General features: G+C 38.5%; 1 protein-coding gene across 5 annotated transcripts in view; it reads left to right on the top strand.

Moving 5' to 3' along the window:
• The window catches only part of ITPR2 (inositol 1,4,5-trisphosphate receptor type 2), a 272,287-nt gene that overhangs the window by 175,620 nt on the left and 76,585 nt on the right, over window positions 1–20,082 (top strand). For all 5 annotated transcript variants that reach the window (XM_026114016.2, XM_026114015.2, XM_026114018.2 and 2 more), the window contains 5 exons: window positions 12,933–13,041; window positions 14,672–14,859; window positions 16,235–16,418; window positions 17,017–17,273; window positions 18,189–18,389. In XM_026114016.2, coding sequence (XP_025969801.2) covers window positions 12,933–13,041; window positions 14,672–14,859; window positions 16,235–16,418; window positions 17,017–17,273; window positions 18,189–18,389 — 939 coding nt within the window. The remainder of the gene's footprint in view (window positions 1–12,932; window positions 13,042–14,671; window positions 14,860–16,234; window positions 16,419–17,016; window positions 17,274–18,188; window positions 18,390–20,082) is intronic.

Genomic DNA, 20,082 nt, shown 5'->3' with positions numbered 1-20,082 from the left:
GTATTTTGTACTTTTTGTACAAGAGCAGACAAAACAGCTGTGGGAGGTGGAAAGACAAGTTTGGAGAGTTTACCTGGCTGAGCACGTGAATGTGGGTTCCAAAGTCAACACTGGTGGTTGTCTCGTTCAAGAAGGGAGCCTTGAGCTTCTCTCTGAGGCGCTGTCTTTTGTTCAAATGCAGAAGTGTTGCTACCTGCCATCTTTTTTTACATACTGCAGTAGTGTCTTCCTAAGCAAGGGTGAAGGCAGATGAAATGCAGACCTTGTGCATGTGAGGACTTTGATAGTGTACTCTGCGTATATTGTGTGGCAGTTCTGCTTTTTTTTCTGTAGAATGTAGGGTTCCAACAGATATTTTGGGTTGCTATAATGCTCTGCTCTGGTTGCTTTCTCATAGGAGATTTAATAAAAGCAAATCTCTTGATTCTGCATTGGACTGCACTGGTTTTTGGATCCAGTACAAATAGTCTTGTTAAACTTCATGTTCTCTTTTAAATGCATGAAGATTGCCAAAGAGGATCAGACCAGAGGATCAGAGTGCTGTCTCCCTGTGTGGCCATTACCAGATGCTTCAGAAGAAGGTCTGAGAATCCCCACTGTAGGCAGAATTGAAGTTTTCTATTCTTCCTGAAATCTTTGGATAATCCTTAACAGTAAGGTCATAAATCTATGGCCCCTAAAGCATGAGATTTTGTCTTTCCCGTAGTCATTTTTTTAACATTTGCTATTGTAACTGGTTTTGCTTGTTGTCTGTAGAAATGCCCAAATCCTCTTTGAGTCTTGCTGAATTCTTGGCCTCAGTGACTTCCCACGGTAATGAGTTCTGCCGTTTAATTATGAGTGGGGAAAGGAGTATTTCTTTATCACTTTTTCATTGGCATCATTGGATTCTATTAAATGCCACTTGTGTGAGAACGAGAAAACAGAATTCCTGACCTCCCATCTCCTCACCATTCATACTTTTGTGTACGGCTGTCACATCTTTTCATCTCTTTTCCAAGGTGATCAATCTTCATCTTCCCTATGAGAATTTTTCTACACCTCTGCATGTTTCCAGCACGTCTCTGAGTCTCCTGGAAGACAGTGACCTGTCTGTGCCATGGACCTGACTTAGGGCACTAACTTGGTCTGTACTGTTTCACACCTCATTTAAGTTGCAACAGGGTTTTCACGGAGATATGCTAAATCACTGCAGAAGCAATGCTGCATTCAGAATAGAGAATTTTATTAATAATCAGAGTAGACTTGAGCTGTGAATTATGGAGGCTCTAAGACACTGGGTAGGTTTTCTTTTGTATTTGTTCAAAGGACTGACTTGCTGACAGTGAATATATGGTCTAACTTTCAGTTATTTGAACTGTAAAGTTCACTTTGGTTTTTGTAGTGCCATTGAGCCCTAATGTGGATCCTTGCATGGCATTTATCAGGGAGATGCCATAAGTGGGGATATCAGTACTCTTGAAACAGGAGAAAAAAAATGTGCTGTTATAGGACCTCCAGATCAGATTTTCTGCAGGCTCACCATCATCGTATGCTGTATATAGCAGCTCCAAAGCGGCATATGACTTTGTACTTCCATAACTACATGCCAGGCATACAGGAAGATTTCAGTGATAATATACTTCTCCTTGGAAGCTTTAGAAGTCATGATAACAGCTTCCTAATAAATGTGTACTAAAATATGTTGTGATAAAACAGCTACTGTACATGTGCAGCAATCTTATCTCTATCATAAATAACTCAGCAGTTTTAACAAATATTAAATATAAAGGGGCAATTTAATATTATGGGCTAACAGCTTGCATATTAAATTTTATATAAACATGAATCTGTCTTTTAGTAGTGGGAAGGCAAAAAGCTGAGACAGCCTGATGAAGATGTTTCTTCGTCTCCCCCCTTGTCTCTGACTTTGAATAGCTGATTTCACTTCAAGCAAATTTTGGTTATTTTTTCAACTGGTTCTGGAGTTGGTCAATTTTTTTTTTTCATGTTCAAACTAGAAGAAAACTTTTCCCTGATACTGTGAGATAGCAAATTGCTATTGCTCTTAAAATACCAAGACAGCTAAGGAGCTATTGAGTTTTGGCATGACAGCTAATATACCTCTGAAAGTTATTAAAAACAAAATGTTACTCTATTAAATGTCTCGGTTTCATTCTGCAGTTTTGGCTCATAGAGATGGTTTGTGAAACTTCTGCTGCAGTATTATACAAAGTCAGAATTATTTCCAGAGCACTCTTAAAAAGACATTATTAGGTTTATTTGTTCGAATGGATGAAATCTTAGACTCCAGGAGTAGGAAGCTAATATTGGCCTCTAATTTAGAAGGAAAGATTGAGAACTGCTTTAAAAGAAGAGAATTTTTGCTAGAAAAAGATGCCTTTAAAAATCAGAATGTCTGTTTGTCATTTGGAAGAGAAGTTTCATTATAAATGCTTTAGATATGCCGAGAAGGACTAGCCCAAACATCAAGTCACTTCAGCTTTGTGAATCAATAGGTAAAAGCAAGGTACATACTGATTGCTCCTGGATAGGTGCTTGGCATGCTCACTCACTATTGACATTAATGGGAGTTGAGGTAGCTTGGCCTGACACAGAATCTGAACCAAGAAGGGCAACTGATACCTCATTCCTGGAGATTAAACCTGCCAATTTTTTTTTCCTGCTTCCTGAGAAATGCAGTGTTCAGGTTAACCCTAGAGCCTAATTTCTTCTGCATGGCAGTGCAGACCTTACCACAACAAAAGTAGGGCTCAGATCATTGAAAGGAAAAAAAGTTCATTTTGCTTGTAAGATTTGTGTTTCTCATATTTTCTAAGGGGTTCTTTCCTTCTAGGGTGGCCATACCTCATAATCCTGGATCATGATTAATTCTTAGTTACTTAGGCCCTATTGCTAGCACTGGGTGTGCTGATTTACTCAGTTACTGTTGGAGGAAGAAGAGATGTGGTGCTTTGCAATTATAGGCAAGTGTCAGTCCCTGTACTGTGGTATTTGTAAGAGCAACCTTACTGAGAGTCATTAGCAAGGATCTAGGTTCCTCTTAGCACGCAAAATCAACGCATCTGCTGAAGGAGGTTGTTCAGTTCATACTTGATATCTACCACCTCTGACAATCCAAGTCATGAGTTGGCCTCCTAAAAAACAGTGAAACAGCTTTGGTTTGGTTTCTTAACAATCAGAAACCCAGCGGCATATTTTGAGATTTTTTTTTGTTTACCTTCTGGCTCTGGCCACACAGTTTTCACATTTTTGAGTACTTTTCCTGGGAGCAGGGGCATTAGAAATTTTGTGGAGCATCTTTTTGTAACGCTAGCTGGAGTTTCCATACACGCACATAACTCCAGGTGCTGGACTTAGAGTGCTGGACATCATGAAAAGGATAATACAATTGTGAGTTGGCAGTTCTGCACAATTCCTAATTAAGTTTACTGGAAGATTGTTCAAACTACTATTTTTTTTAACAGGGAGCATGAATTATAAGTATTTTCAAATCATCTTTGTCAAATAGGATAGCTAATGAAGACCAAATGTTACATTTATATTGTTGTCTAGCTTTGCTGTACCCTTCTGTTAGTCTGAAATGCCTCCTCTTTTCAGAGGTACAGTGAAATCAGTGCAGTAGCTGGCTTTGCTCCAAGTGGGAGTTGCCCCCCTCTGCTTAGAAATGTAAATTTTTTTTTGTTTTCTTTGCCATGATGAACAGTACAGAGTAAAGGGAGAATCTGCCTGTCCCTGCAAATAGCACTGAGGGCATCTCATGCTGTATCTCGAGCACATGTGGGCTATTCTTCTGAGCTGAAGTATGTGCTCATTTTCTAGCAAGGCGGATGCTAAGTCAGTGTTTCCATATTTCACTGGTAACAACGACAGCTGAAATATTACTGCCAACCTGAGCTGCCCCAAGCTTGGCTTCCTTTAGCTGTTCCAGTTTCTGCTACATGGATAGAAGGTCCCAAATATGTTTTGGCCAGCTGAGTCTGTGCCAGGCCGTAGGACTTCAACCTCACTTTTCCCCGCCTTGTATGTTGGTCTCTCAAGAACTTAAAGTAACTTCAATCCTTTCCTTTTAAGCTGTTTAAAGCATGATATCCCACAGTATATAGGTGCCTAAGAATATAGGTATACATGGAGGTAGTCACAGACACATGCACACACACACTTGGGTTTTTCCTTAGTGCCTAAAGTCCAAGAAATCAGCAAAGTTTGGCATCTGTTTTCATCTGAGAATGCAAGGGGTATTTCTCTGAACCACCAGGTATGTTCGTTATTTTGTCAAGCTAGTCGTTAGGCACTTCTGGGGAGCTATTGTTAGGATTGCTAAGCCATTACCGAAAGCACAGCTGTAAATAAATAGTATGAGGGCAGAATCTGGCAATTACATGTACCGAACGCTATGGCATTTGGGCAGGAATGAGTGGCATTAGAGGAAAAATGGTTGTTTTTGATAAGATCTTAGGAATTGTTTTGAGAAAAAGCACATATCCCATGTTTTTTTGCAGGGTAGTAAAATACTGAGAATTACTCCTTTTTACCATCACTGTCTTATTTTTAAAGATGCAGAGGTACAGAGCTGTACTACGTGAAATAACCAATATTAGCTGTGGACTTGTATATTTTTAAGAAAATGGTACAGCTCAGAATTGTATGGCATTTCCACAGTAAAACCCCAAACCAGAAAGTACTCATTTGGTATTTAGCTATCATATAACTCAGAACTCTTGGCAAGTCCGCCGAAAGATATCCAGAGGTCTCGTAACCTGAACGATGAAATAATCCTGAAACCTGGTTTACAAAAATGTGGAGGTTCTTTCAAATGTAAGTGGTGGCAGGAATATCTGGAGTCCCTTAGAGCAAATTCTGAAATTCTGAAGCATCTTCGTCAGTCTCCACGAGTGGAAACGGTTGAAGATGGGAAATCAGAGGAGCTGGTGGTGGGTAAAAAGGAGCAGGTAAAAAGTGACACACACAAGTGCCTTCTGAGTCACTTGGAAAATCCTGAGCCAGCAAGTGAAAATCCTAGCCTACCAGACTCAGAAGAGGGTAGGCAGCTAGTCCGCAATGCATCCCTTATCTAGTAGGTCACGTGTCTATAATATTTTGGCTTTGGAGTTCAACCTAAGAGCAACACGGGGAAACAGAATAAGGTAATGAAAATACTCCTTGGCCACTTCTTTAATTTCTCCCTTGCTACCTGTTTCAAATTACTTTTAAAATGTCAAAGCACAGTAGTGCTCATAAGTATGCATCTGGAAATTAAGTGTCTGTTTTGGTAAACATTCACATTAGGACACTTAGGGGTAAATTTTCCTTGCAGAGCATGGGGAGTTCCACACAGAAATCCTGTTAACAAATAATAGGATATGTGTGCATAACTCCCTATGCATCACTTTGAAAGTTTACCCCCTGCAGCACAAGAGTTGGATGATTTTAGTCTTTGAAAATTATGCTTTTCCGATCTGGTCTTTTTCTACAGTATGTTGCTGATGCTGCAGTCGTAAATGCTTATGAATAATTGTGATCAAATCTTACATTGTCTTCTTTCAGCGGTTAAGAACTTGGGAGAATACCAAAATATGTGGCCATTTCTGTGCATCTCAGTCCTTTATCTTCTATGGGGAAAGGCTGCAAGGGAAAAATTACATAGGTGCAAACAAGATATTTTTTATAAGTGCAAGTGTTATGACTACAGTTGGAAATCATGTAACCAAATGAGCAACAGGACGAGCAACAGATATTAACAATAATATTTTCTGAACTGGAGTTTGGAAACAAGACTTGTTCTATGTATATGGTTGTTATGACAATACATAGAGATCCTATATTTGGACAAACAAATGGACATGTGACAAGCAATGTTAATAATATTTTATGGGCTGATAGTAAAATCTTATAGTATACAAAATCAAATGTTATTTTAAAGCATTCTTTTTTTCTCAATCTAAACCTGGATGCTCCAGTGTTGAGGTGCTCAGTAATCCAAAACACTTTTTCTCTGCTGCTATATTCACAGTGGAGACACTTTTTAGAGATATTGCCCAGAGGATTTTTCTTTCAATATGACACTTTCCCAAACTTCTTCAGGGTGCAAAATTGGACTGATACACAGCAAAAACTAGTTTTCTTGCAGTGTATTCAATATTCCCTTCACTATCCATATTGGAAGTAGACTGGCAATAACACTTGTTTTGCAATATTTTGGCACTTAAGCTTCCAGCTTTCTATGGAACCTGGAATTGCAGAGGAAAGAAAAATTAAAAAGCTACTTTAAAAAAATGAACTACTTTCTTAAACTACTGTAGTTTGAGAAAGTTAAGAGAAAGGGCATGCGTGTGGTTCTTTATTTTATCTGAACCTGTTAATGCATCTCTGCACTAGTTGTAACCTCAGGTTTATCAGTTAGTATTTGTGATGTAGGCAATTTGTATGAAGACGAGTGGGATTAATACCAGATTTGTGTAGGACTGAACAATGGTACATTTCAAATGTGAGGCGTCTCAGCCTAATGAGAGACAGCTGAGAGGTGTGGGTGGCCAGTTCTGCTCTCCTAGGAGAACTGTGTCATTAAGTCTGGTACATATTTTGTTTTTTCTTTTTAGAGTTGTGTAAAAACTTTTGCCAGGCAAAGAACGTGTCTGCTCCTTCTACTGAAGTTGCTGGCAAAACTCCCATTGATTTTAGTGGGAGCAGGGCTTGACAACAGCTGGACACAACCTGATTTTTAAAAGTGCTTTTTTCCGAGAGGGAATAAATGCCCCACTGTGCAAATAACTCTGCTGTTAGGTGTCATACCTTATTGGTGAAAATATATCAGTTTCAACTATCATTTGGTTGTGAAAACATCTTGCTGTAAAAAAATCAAAATGGGAAAAGTGCTCTCTCTGTGAAAACAAAGCAAAACAAACAAAAAACCCCTGTAGGTTGCTGGAATTGGGAGGTTTGAATTTTTGCACTTTATGGAGATAGTAGAAATCAAGACTGTGGGCTTCGGCTCCCAGTGGGGTAACTGAACACCATGTGTTGGGTACTTGTATGCCTCAGTTCATCCATTTTTGAGATGAGAAGATGCCTATGCCATATGACACTTGAAGAGCAGGCTGAATTGTAATTTTGTGAGGGGTTGTAAAACTTTTGTGCCTGGTATCTGCACAGAAGTTACTTGCACAAAACCCATTCTTCCCATACCGTGTTTCATTTCCAAAGGAAATAAGTGAACAAAATAGCCTGAAAATGGGTGAACAATAACAAAAAATCATCCTGAAGCAGACACTCAGACCAAGCAGAATAGAAATGTTTATAAATAACTAGAAGAGACTTGTAGAAGTGGGTGGTTTTAGGCAGCTTTCACAGAACAGCATGCTTCTAATCTCATCTATATTTACTACATGAAAAGATGGTGTGGTATCTTCATAGATTGTATGAGACAACATATTTATGTCACCCGGCTTGTTCTCCTAATGTAGCCCACAAGATCTCCTTCAAATAGTTTCTGTCTGAGCACCCACCCAATTGTGATTTAATCACTGCCAGCAATAGGGACTCCACCACACCTCTTCTTAAGCTGTTCCAATAGCTAATTGCTGTTACTGGAAAAAAAAGTGGAGGAAGAAAAATCATAACCCAGAAAATGAAAAACACAGCCCCCTCTGTCTCTTTTCTGGCTGAATTTCTCTGTCTTCAGCTTCTCACCATTATGTCTTACTCTTTTATCTTCTAGACTGAAGTCATCCATTATCAGATTACTCATGTAGATAGTCAGAAACGGAGTGCATGTAGCTGTTTAGACTGATAAGCTCAGTAGATGGAAAGCCTTGAATTTCTGATGAGAAGGCATGTTTTATCCACTAATCATTCTTGTGGAGCATCTCCAAACCTAATCCAGTTTGTCAGCGTTCTTCTTGAGTTGTAGACACCAACTTTTGATGCATTATTCCTATAGCAATGTACCCCTGCACACAGAGGGGTAAGATAGTCTCACAAATCCAACTCAATAGCCCCTTGTTATGCTTTGAGGATCGCTGTCACTTTGGGTGCTCTTGTTCTGCTGATATTTCTCCAAGACCTTCAGTTCTTCCACAGAGTCACTGCTTCCTGAAACAAAGATCCTCCATTTTGTGGTGTTTTGCATTTTATTGTTATTACTTGGATAACTAGATATACAGAGGTCTGAACTCGTATTGTTTGCTTCTAGTCAGTTTAATAAATGATGCCTGAATTACATATCATTGACTTGACCTCATCCCTGTTCTTTTTGTGTCCTTTGTAAATGCTACTAACAATTATTTTCTGTGTTCTTCTACGTCTTTGGGAAAAAAAACCCAACTATTCCCTGTGCTTGTCCATTAGAAGCACATGCACTCATTTAAGATTCTTACTTGAGGTTGCACAGTGAATGCTGTCAGTTACTTAGCTTTTAATCCATTTAATAATTATCATTGTTGGGTTATAGCACTGTAGCTTCTCTAGCAAAAATTTTGCCTTCTAGGAATGTGTCACACCATCATTTTGTAAGACTTTACCAATCAGAGTGATATTTTCATCAGCAACAGAAACAGAGAAGATAGCATCTGAAGTATGAGATGGTCTATTCTTCTTAATCTCATACTGAGGCCATTATCATGATATGACGCCAGTATTATAGCTGTCATTGTTTATATTAGCTTCCTTTAATTGTATTTTAATGGAGCTCAAAACCAGCCATTCCTTTGTTTTGCCCAGAATTGATATCAGGCTCACAGCTTATACTTACCTCGGTCATCCCATTAAACTTTTTTAGGAACGTCATTGCATGTTAGATTTCTTCCAGTTCTCTGGGATTTGGTTTCTATTCTAAACCTACTGAAAATCTACATTAACAGCCCCAAAATCCCAGCCAACTTCTCTATAATGCTTGTCTGCAAAGTATACAAATTGGAAGATTTAAAATGCCTAAATTACATGCATCCTCCTCGATTACTTTGGAATATAAGGTATTTCATTGGACAAGATGAATACATCATCTACTGTATGACAGAAATGTTTATGGGACGTGGCTGCCTTTTCTGAGTTACCACTGATAATTTGAACATTTCTACCTCAAAGTTTTAATGTAAGTGAAAACCAGAAGGGATTACCAGATCTTCTGAATGTCAGAGACTATTGAATATCATGCGGTTTCCTTTTAATGTGCACAAAGTTACATAAGACAGGACAAATACATTTAGCACTGTTATACAGTGAGCTCGTGCTGAGGCAGGTATCCATGATAAACATTACATGCCTCTCTGAGCCGTTGCTTCACAGTATGGAATACACCAACCTTATGTGGAGCCAGCGTTTTGCAGTCTCAAAGAAGGAAAGTGTATCAACCATTGTATTAAAGCGTTTAAATCAAGTTTAAAGACCATTTAGTGTAATGAAATATGGACTGGGAAAAACATAATTTGTTTGTGTCTACATGTTCCTATTGAAATAATTCTTCCCTATTGGAAACTGTCTGTCAATCCCTGGCTATTTAAAACTGCAACAACAATAACCTGTTGTTGCTTTCTTGTGTTCTCAGCCTTTATCCTAGGTTTTGTTAGAGACAATACAGTGGTATTCATGGATAACAATAAGACTGCTATGTTTCATTGTGTTTTTTCAAAGCTATACTCTGTTCTAGCCATTATAGAAGGATTGCAGTCAGCTGAGTGATGTTTACATACCACTACCATACCCTAATAAGAGCTATAAAAGAAAGTTCATTGTAGCCAGCAGGGGAGAGATTCAGCATGGAAGGTCGGGACTTCTGCTGCGCAAAGAAATAGTCAAGGGAAGGTATCACTGTACTGCCTAGTGTGCTTTTATTTTTGGCCTCTGCTCCAGTATTATGGGTGTCAGTAATAGTTGTTGCAAACTGCTTATTCAGACTACTGCTGTGATTATTTGCTTGCGGGCAATATTAATTTTGCGGCTGTACTAAGTAAGGAAACCGTTTACAAGAAGATCAATGGCACGACTGTCTCACTTGCCCTGGCAGCAGTTTGCTGCCTCCACATGATGGGGCTGTTCTTGAATGATGTTTTTTGGCATGCCCATAAAAGCATGGGCAGTGACCTCTGCCAGCAGGATCAGCTGGATCCTTTCTGGGAGCAGGGTCTTCCCAGCATTTTCTAGCATGGTGCCTCACACAGTTGTGCACTGGGGGCCGAGGCATTCCTGAAGCCTTGCGCAAGCATCTCTGCATTCCTCAGTCTAGTTAATGTTGCCAGGCTGCAGAGAAACAGTTTCCAGACTTTGTAGTGGCAGCTGATTTCACAAGAAGCTAAGTGACCTAAGGAAATCATATGGCTGCCCAAGGTCATCACGAAGGGGCTGAAGATCCCAAGCCTGCAAATATGTGGGCTGAGTCTGAGGCTACATTTTTGACACAGCTGTCAGGCAAAGCAGAAATTCCTCAGCATTCCCACTTTTCAGACACAATGTCCTTGACTTTTGCCACTTTGGCTTCTGAGGACTGTAAGTGCTGTCTGGATTCGTGGGAGGTTGAGAGAGAGGGAGACAGAACAGGAATCCTAGTAATTAAGGCTTGCTGGTTGGGGCAAGAAGCGAAGTCTGGGACTTAGCTCTAGTACGAGTTGAGCAAGACTCCTCCTTACTTAACCAACTTGAGAAGTGTCCTCATATCACTGCCCCTCCTGGTGTCTCTGAAGGTGATGAGGCAGGAAAAATGGTCTGAGGAGGTCCCTTCCAGACAACAGGACCAAGGTGCTAAGTCATTCATGGAATTAGACAAATTATATTTTTGGGGCTTAAACATTCTTCATGATAAAGGCTGTTTTGCTCGAACGATAAAACTTGTGACCGTGGGTATTATTTTTAACTACATATAGATGGCTTTTGGTGTTTCTTCCCATGACTGCATTGTGACTTTTTATATAATTTACCATGGTGTTCTGTTAGTCATCAACAGACTGCACAGGCTGCTGGTCTAGGATGTTGCCTCAAGCTGGGTGGTTAATCAAGTGGTATGGCAAATGCCTGCCTTTCTTATTAAAAGAGTCTCAGTGCAATGCCCATTCTGACCAGCTCCTAATCTGGTGCTGCAAAGGGTTTCTGCCCTGTGACCCTGCTTGTGTGATGTGATTCTGTGATATGAAACCTTGAGTATCAAATTTATTTATATGCCCAAGGGAGTTTGAAAAGAGGCGTTATCATTATTCTTAGCCCATGTTTCACAGTTCTGGTGGGAGCTTATTCCTCTTCAGTAATACCTTTGGTTTCTTTAGGAGATGAGGAAAATGAAGTTTACTTTCCTCTAAGGCACTGAAGATTGGGCAGAACTACAGACAGGATCTTGAGAAAGAGGTTGGCACTCTTCATGATCTTGAAATCTCTTGTGAGCTTGGCTAATGTGTCTTGTCCATGCGTGGAGGGCTAAACCCCCTCAGCAAACAAGTCTGAGAAAGAGTCTTTCTCCATCTGATGTTCTCAGAGACTTTTGGGTTTCCTTTGTCTTCCTCTGTAGTGTAGAGCACGGTTGGCTTCTTAAGCTTACCTGGGCATTCCTTCTGATAAATTCCCTGGCACGACAGACAGGTAGGACAGCAGCGATGCTTCTTATTTCTCTTGCAGCCATTACATTTATGGCTTTTGATATTTTACTATAGGTCTTACTGTGTTTTTGGCTGGTTGAGGGAGCTCTGTATAGACTGTTACTGAATGAAAACATCAAAATACAGGAACTAGGATGGAGTGACTGTTTTGTGTTGACTGACTACCTATACAGAATATTGCATCCTGGCACTTGTTTGAGGCTGACAAGCCTGTTGTTCTTGAGGTACGTGAAGCAGTGAAGTCCCACTGCAGCCTGTGGTTGCTCTGAGAAGTAGTGCTAAGATAACAGAGAAGTTTGAATGTAGGTAGCTCTTCTTGAGGTATTGCTGGGAATTGCTTCCCCACTGGTGACTGTGGTGGTCACAGGGATATATCTATTCTAAAGTTGACCTCTGCACTAACGTGCAGGCGCTGGTAAGAACTGAGAATGCTTGTGGTGCACATATTTTTAAGAGCTGGTTTTCATTAAAACCAGTAAGTAAGTAAAAGTAAGGAAGAAGAAATTTCATTTTATTCCCTGTTGAAACGAACAATTTTTCTGTTTTGATGGTAATCATCAGAAAGCTTGCCTTACTTTTTTCTTTATAAAATCTTAGATTACAATTACACCTACAATTGTTGTGTCACCTACTGCCTCTGTAAAGCTGAGTGTTGACTGCAAGTGTTTCCAGGAGACTGAAGGCAAGATAAAAATGCCAACTAATTGATACCCCCCACTCTTAATTCAGTGTGTGTTGTGTTGCAGAAAATACACAGAATGAAAGGGAAGATCTTCAGAGAGCTGCATGCAGTTTTGATTGGTTGTGCTTTTGGAAGTAGAGGAACAAGGAGAAACAGAATGCTTTTTAAGCTGTTCTATCAAATGTCATATCTCTGCTTTAATATTTCATGTGATGTGGCTTCTTTCAGATGATCAGCTGGATTATGAGAGATCAGAGCACAGGGAGTGATACTTCTCAGCCACGGGAGATAGGAAGAAAGTACCACCATGGGTGGGTAGGGCACAGGCACACAGACTGCGAGAATTTGTTCTGTGTGGAACTTGTTGCAAAATACGCACCTTACAGATAGCCAGTAAAAATTACTGAGGTAGAAGTATTTGATTTATAATCAGTAAGTTTAAAATAAACTTCAAAGTAAGTTTATAGAACAGTATTTTAGAATTCTTCCCGTGAGATTTGTTAGATAAGACTATTAGATGTTTGTTTTCTGGACAACTTTACTATTTGTATACTTACTAATTATAACAGAAAAAGCTAATAAATTATGTATCTATGTTAAACAGCTTGCTTTTAAAAACAAGGAGATTGGCCACTACTGTAATTTGTTCTGCTATTTTTATCTTTCTCCTAAAGGGCAACACTTTAAGGAAAATACTCCTGTATCGTTACTTTAAAGGAGACTATGGAAGTGGTATGAATGGGCCTCTGTCTGGTAGCTACAGCAAAACTGCACAAGTAGGAGGTAAATAAAGATCATTTAAGAAAAACAAAATTGGCATCACTGTTTTTTCTGATAGGCACATCGGAAGTGCTCAAGGGATTTAGTTGGTGAATAAATCAAACAAGTTTTGTAACTTGGTAGAAGAGAAGTAGTATCTGACTTTTCCTTTTTTTAAGTTGCATGCACCTGTCTCAGATGGCTGTTGTGCATGTAGCAGCACCAAAGTAGGGACCTCCCCCCTGCAACCTCCCAGATTAATGATTTGGTTCAGTTGAAACTGGTAGCACAATTTTAATTTGCCAGTAAGTCCACCTCTGGAAATTCAGTAAAGCTCAGAACTTCTGAACAAAGGTGTTGCTGTTTCTGGAAACAGGCTTTTTGAGATTCCAGTTCTTTTATTGACGTATATAAAAAAGTAGATACAAGGAAAACCTTTTGCAATGAGTGTGGCAAAGCACTGAAACAGGTTTCCCAGACAGGCCGTAGAATGTCCATTCTTGGAGTTATTCAAAACTTTACTGGACAAGACTCTGAGCAACCTACTCTAGCTAGCTTTGAAGCTAGACCAACTGTGAGTGGGAAGTTTGACTAGATGATCTGTAGAGGTCCCTTATAACCAGATTTTTTCTATGATTCTATTGCAGAAGCCATGGGAAGTTACTGTAGACACATCTCTGAAAAATACAAAATAGTATGTGTAGTAAGGAGTGAGGGAAAAACTGGGTATAGAGCCAAGTCACAATATAGCTTGCCATTTTCAGCATATATTGAAGGCGTACCCAAATTTGTGGGCATTTCCAAACTGCAACTGTTGTGCAACTGTTCCTCTTAGCTGTTTCAGTGTTGACACTTTGGAGATATTTACAGTCCCAATATCCTGTACATCAAATTTTGCTCCCAAGCAAACAGAATATTAAAGATTTAATATTTTTTATTATCTTTATATAAAGTATTTATGTGTATGGCTTCCTTATGCACAAAATTTGAAACATTTTGACAGTACTGCTTTGATTAAGGCAATACCATATTTTTCTTCATGAAGTAGTTTAAAAGTGATTATAGCAGGAAAGATGATTATCTGGAATAATAAAATATAGTCAATTGATGATTTACTACAATTTTACAAATTCTTTTAAAATCACACCTTCATTAATTTAGACTAATTCAAGTCTCTGTTCTTCAAGAACGTCATCCTGATGTTAATGGACTGGGAATTGTATTGGCAAAAGCATTTAGTTAGAAGGTCATACCCATAACCAGATCTTTCACTCCATTTCTACAAAGTGTAAAGATGTAAGACAAACATATACAGTTTCTTTGAAATTGGTATCAGATTTCAGCATAGCAACAGTGGAGTTAAAAAGCAGTTCCATGGGCAAGCCACTGTAATTTAAATATTCATTGTTGTCCAAATATCACAATAGAACAATGGTTTATGTTTTTGTTTTATTTGTTATTGTCAGAGCCCAGCATTGCAGTTTCATGCAAAGATCTCGTTTGCATCAAGGAGAATTTTTCCTCAAAATTTCAAGATTAAATTCATTACGTAGCATCTGTGCCCAAAGGACAGATTATTAATGACTTCATTTTTATATACATGTATTGCCTGTGTAAAACTAACATCAGTGGTATGTATTTGTCTAATTTGCAGGTGGATTTTCAGGACAAGACTCAGATAAGTCTGGGGTATCCATGTTTGATATTCAGTGCCTTCTGGATAAAGAAGGAGCATCAGAACTAGTCATAGATGTTATAGTAAACACTAAAAATGACAGAATCTTCTCAGAAGGCATTTTGCTTGGTATTGCATTGCTTGAAGGTGGAAATACACAAACACAGGTACTTATTTCTTATTCACATACTGCTTTTCAAATACGTGTGGTCTAGAGACAAATGGAAACAACTTTTTTGCAGTGAGTTCTGTGAAAACTTTCTCCCATCAAACAGTGTGTCACCATAATACAAATGGAAATATGCCTTATTATCATGCAATATCTCATACTGTGAACTCTTCAATAGGAGAAAACACTTTTCAACTGTCCCCTTCAGTGTAGTACAGTACTTTTAAAAATCTGTTCTTTGCCATACCAATATTATCTCCAGTTATTTCATGTTCCTTTTTGTAAATTTAAAAGCTGCAGCGTCCTCAAGTTTATAATGGCAGAAAAATTCAGTTATTTTCTGAAAGAAGTTTAGGGAGATTTATCAAAATCTCCAAAGAGAGAAAAACTGCCTGTGTGAGAAGATGGACAGCCCATTCTATAGTTACGGAATGGTATAACTGTTTTAAACTGTGGATTCTAGTTTTTATGAATGATATTCCTCTTACCTTCTTTTAGCCAAATAAGGTGGTTGTTTATTCTTACTTTATGGTCAGCAAATGTATCATAAGAGAGGAGAGAGAGTATGAATCACTCCCTGCAAGTCCCCATATCTCATCATTGCCTGTGAAGGGAGCCTAGATAACCAACTTCATTTCTAGGTTATAAAAGTTAAGTGAGAGGAATCCCATCCTTTATCTTTAGTCTGTGAAAGAGATAATACAATCTGTCACCCTTAGAATGTGTCCATTTTAAATTTAGTGTATGTTTGAGAAATAACATTTGAGCAAGAAAATGTTAAAGAAGTGAGGTTTTGTTGCAGCTATCCAAAATTAATTGTTGGGGGTCTTAAAAGGCCTTTACTTGTAAGACAGACTTTGTAAACTGAAGAAACTGGTGCTCAACCTGCCTGACAGTAATACTAGATCACCAAAGATATTAATTCTGTTTATGTGTTTGTAAAGCACAAAGAATGCATTATAATCTAAACTGTAATATTACATATATATATTGAATTTTTTTGCTTCTTGTTGTTGTTTTCACAACATTTTCACAATTATTCATAGATGGAATATTATAATTCTAGAATTCCTAGATAAATGGAGAATGTCACAAAATAATTTAACTTCAAGGCATGATATTGTGACATCTTAAAGACTGCAAATAGTGCTGCTAAAAAAATCACTGATTTTCATCATTTTCTCCACATTTTAAAATGTTATTATCAATCCTTGTTACCAGGCCCTGTATATTACTTTGTCAAAGAGCTGGTCAGGCAGTGGCCAGTATTCGTTTTGTGTGAATGAAGTAATTACTTGCTTCACAGAAATACTGTATTTCTGTATTTCTTCTTCCTTAGAACACAGACATCTAAAGAGTATCTTTTCTTGCAGTATTCGACTTACCAGCAATTGAAGGAACAAAAAAAGTCAGAAAAATTCTTTAAAGTCCTGTATGACCACATGAAAGCTGCTCAGCAGGAGATACGATCAACAGTGACAGTTAACACCATTGATCTGGGGAGCAAAAAGAAAGATGATGATAGTGACCTAACTGTATCTGTTCCCAAGAAGAGAGGTAAGGAGGCACCCCTGTAAAAGAGAGAAGAGGAAGCTCATTGTAGACAAACTGAATGTGTTGCACCACTGATACTATGCAGCTTTGAGCAATATGTTTTATTATTAATCATGTCTAATTTGCATCACTTGCCTACTCTTCTCTAAATTATAGGCCATATATTAATTGTTTACATCAGATTAGCTTTGATGAAGTCAGTGAAGCTATGCCAGTTTACACCAGTAAAAGGTACAGCCCCATATTTTTAGAGAAGCAGAAGTAAAGGCTGCTGCTAATGGGGCTATTTCACAAGAGCAAGAACAGGAACCGATTTCCCACCCTGTGGTCTTTCCATTGTTCTCATCATTTATTGTATATGGAAGAGAAATAGTAGGGCTTTTTGTTTTAATGTTCTGCTTCAGTCTGGTTTGTGGTTTATTCGGAACATGCTATCCCTGCATGAATGTTGCCTTGATATTCTTTGTAAGTCGCCTAGAGGTCTTCAAAAAGTTAGGCACCAAAAAAGAAAAAGTTGCATTCATTATTATTGTTTTCTTATTGTTTAATCAAACAAGGAGAAAAATTTTGAAAAATGAAGGAAAATTATCTGTACTTTCAGTAAAGGATTCAACGCTGCATCTGAAAGAGGGTATGAAAGGACAATTAACAGAAGCATCTTCTGCAACGTCCAAGGCTTACTCTGTGTACAGGAGAGAAATGGACCCAGAAATAGATCTTATGGGCTCAGGAACAGATGCTGCAAATGCAGAAGACAAGTCCACAGAAGAAGCGATAATGAGCCCTGCTATTGCAATCATGCAGCCAATATTGAGATTTCTTCAGTTGTTGTGTGAGAACCACAACCGAGAGCTCCAGGTAGAGTGTGTTACTCAGCTGAGCTTAAAATAGTCCTGCCAAAGGAATATTACATGAGCCCCATATTGCCTGAACTTCATGAGAGAAGAAGAACATGCCTGTGTCTGGTTCCCATTACAGAACTGGGGTGCCTAAAATACCGTTCTTCTTTTGGTCCAAAGGATAAAATAGCCCTTTCCAGGACCATCTTCATGCTCTGTTTGAGCTCATATTTATGTCCTCAGAACTGCCTAGGAACTGCAGCATAGCCACAGAAAATTGAGAAGTTTCTAAATATTACTGTTAGTACAGCTTCTGTGCACAAATGGTCAATCGCTTACCACAGCCTTTAAGACCACGAAAAGTTTCTGGACAAAGTTAGGGTACCGCTCTTTTCCCTAGTTATTATGACTGAAGGCTTTAAGATACTACATGTGTCCCTGTTCTCAGTTCCTCCGGTAGAAATTACTGGTCAGGTAGCAGCCTTTCCAAAATGAATTTTCTGCAGATGTGCCTCAGTGCAGTATCCAGCAGCCTCCCTTAAACCAGTGTGGGGAGTGGTTTGAGCTAAGATAGTGCCACAGCAAAGGACTGGTCATAATGTGCCATTTTACCTGCTCAGCTGGGCGGAAGGTAACTCCCAAGAGAAGGGTTGGTACCAAAAGGCGGATGAGGGCACATATGCAGGACATACAGAGGACATCTGAGGCCAGTACAGATGTTTGCAAAGTTCACATGCATAAGCTCTCCTTCCTCTACTGATTTAATCAGATAGTAGTTCTGAACTGCTGCACTGGCATGTATTTTCTACAGTGTAGTGTACTTCACTACCTAAGTGATTATGTGGTTGTAAATTGTACATTAATACATTCATGAAAAAGACTGTGTATTTGACTTTAACTCACTTTTTTTGCATTCCTTTTCCCCATGCACCAGAATTTTTTAAGACATCAGAACAACAAAACAAATTACAACCTTGTTTGTGAGACTCTTCAATTTTTAGACTGTATCTGTGGAAGTACAACAGGTGGACTGGGCTTATTGGGACTTTACATCAATGAGAGGAATGTGGCTCTTGTGAACCAGACCCTGGAAAGCTTGACTGAATATTGCCAAGGTCCATGCCATGAAAATCAGGTAGGGCTCAAATAATTTCTGGATGCAGAAGAATCTCCCTGAGCTTATTGTATATGTGTGGACATCATAAACTCTTTCATGTTCTTAATAATGTAAACTCTCTTGTAATTGCTATGACTTAACTCAGCACATTTTGAGCCTTCATAAGGCCTGAGAAATCCTTTTAAGTCAAAACTCAAATGTGACTCTTTCTGTAGTACATGTCAGCTTAAGTACAGGCTTTCTGGTCCTCTTGGAGAGAATTTTATGTCTGAATTCAGTGGGTCATGGTGTAAGCCTTAGTTTGTAACACTCTGGATTTCCAGTCACAATTATGGAAGTGCATTGCAAACACAATCTTGCTCTCTCCTTTTTCATGCCTCCTGCCTTTGGTGGTCTTTATACAAGTCACTAATATGTACTTTCCTTAATTCACGTAAATGCCACAAAGTTTAACTCGCTGTTCTACTGTACTACCTGTCAGCATCTCTAATTATGATACCAGTAATGAAATGAATAAGACTACAGATCTTGCTTCTAATCAAATATATGTTTCTGTGCCTTGCTTGATGCAGGCTTTTAGAAGCACATAATTGTGGCTTTTGATAGGTGCATCTTTAATGCCATGCTGAGGCCGTATTGAAGGATAAAGAAACTAGTTACGTGCTACTATACATGATTTGAAGAAAACTGTAGTAAAGTTGTCACAATGGATGAAATTTCAGAATGTTCACTATGGATTAGCATTGGGAAAATTGTAGTGGGGAAAATTACAAGGACTCAATCTATTCTTAATACTAGAAATAGCTGAAGAAGTACATGAAGTATTAAAGTTACTTCATTAAGATCTACAAATGAAGTGCAAAATGCTTCTATTGCCATTGCTGTTAATTAACCGCCTTATTAAAATACTTCAAAAGCAAACAGACAAAAATCCTTTAGTAGACTAAATCTTAAATAGTCATGCTCAGTCTCCTAATGAATGGGGAAAATCATTTGTAAAAAAAGAATGATAATTACAGGATAGAGATGGAAAAAAACCCTATGTTTGCAATATAACTTGTTCTCTAACTTTACAGAAGAACAGTGGTAATGGAAGGAAATAATTACTTAGATTTAATTACTTAGATCTGCTGGGAAGTCACTCAGGATTAAGAGTTATGCTTATTTACACCAACTGCAAATCTGATTTAGTGTATTTCAGAGGCAAATCCTCCATGCTGTCATTTTCATCTTTTTTTTTTTTCTTTCTCTATCTTTCTGGAAAACTTTTCCTTCCCTATTGTCTTATAAACTTATTAGAAAAAATTACCGTAGTATTTAGCTGACATTCTTTTTTATGGTTTAGAAAGTCCAGAGCTCCAATTGTAAAAGCATTTGGGAAGTACTGTTTGTAATAGTTGCAGTTTTTTATTCTGTATCCAGAGAAGTCTGTGTGTACATAAATGCATGTAGAAAACTGTAATATTTACAGACAAATCATGTTGTAAGATAGCCATATTAATGCTGATTGCTGAGTGCAAATTAAGAATTTAGGTGTGCAAATTTGGTTGTGCCTACATTCAAGTGTCTTTTTCATATACGTGTAAGTGGAAAACCTTGGTCCTACTATATTGACTGCAGATTAGAGCCCAAGGGATTAGAGAAGTTGCTGAAAGTGACCTTTTCAGTCCCTGGATCTGGCAGCGCCCTTATGCGCTGCTCTCTGTGACTT

The sequence above is a fragment of the Dromaius novaehollandiae genome, chromosome 1, assembly GCF_036370855.1.
Source record: "Dromaius novaehollandiae isolate bDroNov1 chromosome 1, bDroNov1.hap1, whole genome shotgun sequence".
NCBI classification, from domain to species: domain Eukaryota; kingdom Metazoa; phylum Chordata; class Aves; order Casuariiformes; family Dromaiidae; genus Dromaius; species Dromaius novaehollandiae.
The sequence above is the reverse complement of the archived record's forward strand: the minus strand, read 5'-3'. Positions and strand labels throughout refer to the sequence as shown.